At 61.9% G+C, this 4869-nt stretch overlaps 1 protein-coding gene across 2 annotated transcripts in view; it reads right to left on the minus strand.

Annotated features, from left to right (window-relative positions):
* Window positions 1-3920: 3920 nt before the first annotated feature.
* DNAL4 (dynein axonemal light chain 4) overlaps window positions 3921-4869 on the minus strand; it is a 12586-nt gene continuing 11637 nt past the window's right edge. Inside the window, exon 5 of one of the 2 annotated variants that reach the window (XM_006155373.3) lies at window positions 3921-4425. In XM_006155373.3, the coding sequence (XP_006155435.1) occupies window positions 4381-4425 (45 nt within the window). In that variant the 3' untranslated portion in view covers window positions 3921-4380. Of the gene's footprint in view, window positions 4841-4869 lie in introns of both variants that reach the window. The other variant, XM_006155372.2, reaches the window with a different exon arrangement.

The raw sequence follows: 4869 nt of genomic DNA on the forward strand, positions 1-4869 counted from the left end.
CCCCACACCCCCCCCACACGCCCGCCATGCTGTCACTTGCCCGTTTCCCAGTCACGGTGCATTTCCAGTCCCACTGGGCCCTGTGCCAGGCATTGGGGGGCACAGCCTGGCAGTCGGGTCCGCAGCGCGCAGCAGGCCAGCATCACGACAGAGGGCAGTGTGGACAGGGACTGCCAGATGCGAACTGCTGGGGTGCACAGGAGGGCGTCCTGGAGGAGCCACACCTCAGCTCCTGGTGTGAGTGGACCTCGGCCCAGGCCAGCCCCACCAGGGCACGTCAGGAAGCCGGTTCTTGCTGTCGGGGTAGTGAGGACCCTCAGGGGAGCAGCTGGTCTGCCTCACTGAGCCGTGTGGTCCTTGTAGGTACCTGCTGCTGGGACTGCCCTTCCCGGCTTGGGACCGGACGACATGAGGGCCCCAGGCCTGGGCACAAGTGGTGTTTGTGTGAGCGTATGTGTGTGTCCACGTGTGGTCACCCTGCAGGAGATTCAGGCTCAGTGCCTCCAGGAGCCTGAGCTGACACCTCCTGGCCCCCAAGGCCAGTGTGGACTCCCCAGTCTCATAGCAGGAGCGGAGGCCCAGGGGCTCCCCAGTGTGGCCCTGCCCCTGGCCTGAGTCAGCCTTCCCACATGAAAGCACTCTCCGTTCATGGCCCTTCATAGCCGCTCCTCCTTGGTGCCCTACTGTGCCCTTGAGGAGGCAGGGTGGGAGCTGCGGATCCTATCTCACAGGCAGGAAACCGAGGCCTGCCGCGCTGGTGGCCTCCAGCCTGGAGAGGCCGAAGGGCCGGGGCTCTGGTGCTTAATCGTGGGGCCTCCACTCATCTGCCAGAGGGGATGCGGCAGCACCTCCCCACAGTACGCCCAGGCATGGAACCGGAGCGCCCTGTGAGCTGCTCCTGCAGTGCCTGGCACATTTGGGGCACCTATGATTCAAACCTCCTGCCTCCCAGGCTGCTCCCCACCCCCACTGCCTTTCTAAGGACTGGAGACAGCAGCTGGCGGTGGGAGGTGGTAGCTTTAAATATGAGACGAGGAGAACAAAGGGAAAATAGAACGGGGAGTGGCCGTGGCTGAACTCCAGCAGCCGCTCCCGCCTCGGCTGGGGCGCACGGGGCCTCTCTCAGGTGGTGCCTCTGTTCTCGAGGAAGGAGGCTCTGGTGGCGGCTACTCTGGGCTTGACACTGGCTTGGCCTGGGACCCCACAGCCCAAGGGGACACGCCCCTGCTGGCCTGCCTGAAGAATCTGTCCTCTGGAGATGCGGGAAGTAGGTTAGCGTGATCTGAGTTTCTCTGCAGCCCTTCCAGGGCAGCATCAGTACTCACTGCAGTCTCCGCAGGCCCCACGGAGCTGCGAGGTGGCAGCCCCCGCAGTGGGTCCCTGTCCGGGGCTGCTATGGGGCCTTGTCGCCACCTTTGCTCTCTGACCGCGATGCACACTCATTGCTCCCCCAGGCAGAGGGCCGGGCCTGCAACTAGATGCCAAGCTCCCACACTGCTGCCCCTGTGCCCAGCAGAGGGGCTGACCAAGCACTGGGGCGAGGGACCTCAGAGGCTGACAGGGCTGCGGGCTGCGGTCGCTGTGCCCGCTCAGTAGACCTGGAGCTGCGAGGCGGAGGCAGTGGGTGGGAGGAAGTGAAAGGAGCTGATGGACCGAGGCACTGCCAGGTGTAGGGCCCCAGCTCTCTGTGGGGCAGGGGGTGAACGGACCTGGGGACATAAGGCCGTGGAGGGGGCAGTCTGGGTTCAAGTCCTGGCTAAGTCACTGCCCAGCTAGACCCTAGGCAAGCTATTCCAGCCTCAGTTTCTCCATTTGCAAACGGGGACAGCAGCTCGTACGTGGGAGGGCTACAGGACACCATGGTCATGAGAGAGTGAGCCCAGTGCCTGCCAAGCAGGGAACACAGGGCAGGAATCCTCCCCCACCGACTGCCCCAAAGTCCCTCTCTTCCAGCCCATCCTCTCCTCGATGCCTCCCAACTGCTCGGCTCCCCTCACACCCCAGCCTCCTGGAGCCCCCACTCTGCACCTGCTGTTGCTCCTTCTAACAATGCTGACCACCCAGAAAATGCCAAGGCCGAGTTCAATGCTGTTCCTCTGCAAAGCCTTCCCCGTCTTCTGGGCAAAGGGGGCACTCCCTTCCCTGAGGCCCACCGTCCTGCCCTTCTCCTGCTCCTGGATCCGGCCCTGCAGACTGGCTGTGCCTTCCTCATTGCTGGGCCCTCCTGTCGGCCCCTTGGCACATGCCTGCCAACTGACCTGCTGGGAGTGGGCGGAAGGCCAGCCTGCAACCACGTGGCACAGGCCTCAGGAATGGAGGGAAGCGAGCCACTGGGGCCAACAGCAGAGACCCCTGGGAAATATACCTGCCCTGGGCTTGGCCACCTGCCTGGGCCCCACTGTGACCACATCTGCTGTTAATGACCCATTTCTGGGAAAGCACATGAGGAGGGGGTCTGCTCTTACAGAAGTGACTAAGGTGGGAGGGGTGTGGGCCACCATGACAGCACCATACTGCGTGCCTGTGTGGGCCAGGACCGCTCGAGCTCGACCTTGCTGGGTTTCCACCCGGTACTGGGGGCCAGCTGCCAACATCCCACCCATGGGGACAGAAGGGTGTCCAGTAATGAGGCAGCATGTTATCTGTTCCAGGCACAGTCTTAAGTCTCCTCCTGCCCTGGGAGCCTTGTGCCTTTTGTCCCCATTCTAGAGAGGAAGCAACTGAGGCACAGAGAGGTGAGGAAGCTCAGGGCTGGACCTGACAGGGGCCTCGGAGCCTGCACTGTAATCGCCACCCCCACCACCCAGGGCAGGTGGCCGCCTCGCTCTCTGGCACCACCACGTACGTCCGGTTGGAGGGAGAACGATGCACTGCAGCAACTAGTCCACCATGGCGATTCCAGTCTCAGCCCCCGCTCGCCTCGCCGATCCCTGCAGCAGCACCCGGTGTGGCACAGGTCTCTGGCCAGGGCAGGCCCTGGTCGAGGAGTTGCCCTAGCCACCAAGTCCAAGTCCTAGAGGGCCAGGGTCCACTCCGAAGGTGCTCAAGACAGCTGGCCCGACGGTCGCCTTGACTAGACTGCTGTCCTCTGCGTCTGACCCACTGCGCTCAGCTCAGGGCCCTGCTATGGCAGACTCCCCCCCGACATCCTGCAGACGTGGGGACAGATCTCGTGACAGTGGACATGCAACCTTGGAAAGGTGGGACTGAGCCGGGCTGAGTGTCCCCGTGGACATGGGGAAGACAGGCTGCCAGTTCTGCCCAGGCCGAGTTTCCAGACGAGAGCCAGGGGCCAGCCCTGCGCTGACGGGGCTTTGACGTGCTGCAGCCGCTCCCTTCCCCAGCTCCCTTCCTCTGTGCACTTATTCCGACCTCTCCCTGGCCTGGAGAAGCCCTGTCCCCGGTAAAGTCACTCTTCCTTTGAGCGTTGTTCTGCAGTCCTCACCGGTCCCAAGTCCCCCTTATGCCTAGGCTGGGCATGGAGCCCCTCCTTCTCCCAGAATGCCCTGTCCTCTCCCTTTCACCAAGCTTGAAACCACTGGGCCTGAGTGGTTCCTCGCAGTGGACTGTGAGCCCACCAAGGGCACGACCTTGGCCTTTCCATCTCCATATCCCAGCACGTGGGGCCTGGCCCCCAGTAGCCGTGCATAAACATCTGGTGACCCAACTGAACTGTGTGGCCCAAAAGGTCTCACAGCGGCTCTGTTTGGTCACCAAGACTACGGCAATGTCCGTGTGCTGTCCACCTGCACTAGGCTCCTAACTGTGGTGCAGTGGGGAGAGGGCAGGCCAGGCGAGCGGGGCTGTGCTGGGCCTGCAGCCTTGCCATTCAACCAGAAACATCTCTGGGCTCCCAGAACCCAGTCGAGCCTGAGGATGCTAATCGTGTCTCCCCTAACTCAAAAGGCTGAAGATCAAGGTCAGTTTTTGGTCATTTTAATTGTAAAATCGAAGACATTTATATAAATAAGACCACTGTGTAAAATACGATTCACCCTTCTACTAAAACCCTTCTCCCCACACTCAAAAAGAAGATAGAAAACGCAGCAGAGATAAGAAGTACAAATCGGCATGCGGTCCCTGAAGCTAAGTCGCTGGCAGGCCAGGTTCCCTGCTGCAGCAGGCCTCGTGGCGAGAGCACTCCTGGCCCAGGCGTCTCACGGGAGGCTCGGTGACACCTCGAGAAACTGCTCGGTGGCATTTCCCACACCCTGGCCCCCGGCCCTCAGCTGCACAAACTGTGGAGGCCGCATAACATCTTCATGCGGCCTGGCGGGTGGGGAGGGAGGAGAGGACCGGAGGGCGCTGGGAGGCGTTGCTTGGTTCTCACACCCAAGCAGGGGTCTGGGTGCTGCTGGCCCAATAAAATGCGTAGTTAGTTCAGTCTGGAGTCAAGGGGGAAGAGCTTCTGAGGGGCTCACTTGTCTGCAGAGAACAAGGAGAGAAACTGCCCATGTCCCTTGAGAGGAATGGCTCCTTCTCGGGGCCACTTTTGTATGGCCACAAGTGACAAGGAGGGTGGGCACTTCCCAACAGTGCTGGAGACCAAAGGGCAGTGGGTTTCTGGGATTCAAGGGGAGACCAGCCCTCAAGAAGGTGGGGAGGTGGACATCCCTCCGAGCGAAATCCCACGTTCCACCTCCTTTACCCTGTCACGCCTCTCCCACCCCTGCCCGCTCCAGAGAGACCGTGACCTGCCCTGTCAATACCCTGGTACAGAGATGCCCACAAACTCACACACTCCTGGGCGTGGCTCAGGAGACTGGCGCCGAAGGACAAAAAAAAAAAGAGCCCAACTCTCCTGGGAACCCAGCGCCTGCCTGGCTGCTCCCCGCCCCAGGGGAGTGGCAGGGGAAAGGCCCGCACGGG

This window comes from Tupaia chinensis, unplaced genomic scaffold (genome assembly GCF_000334495.1).
Source record: "Tupaia chinensis unplaced genomic scaffold, TupChi_1.0 Scaffold000450_1, whole genome shotgun sequence".
Lineage (NCBI taxonomy): Eukaryota > Metazoa > Chordata > Mammalia > Scandentia > Tupaiidae > Tupaia > Tupaia belangeri.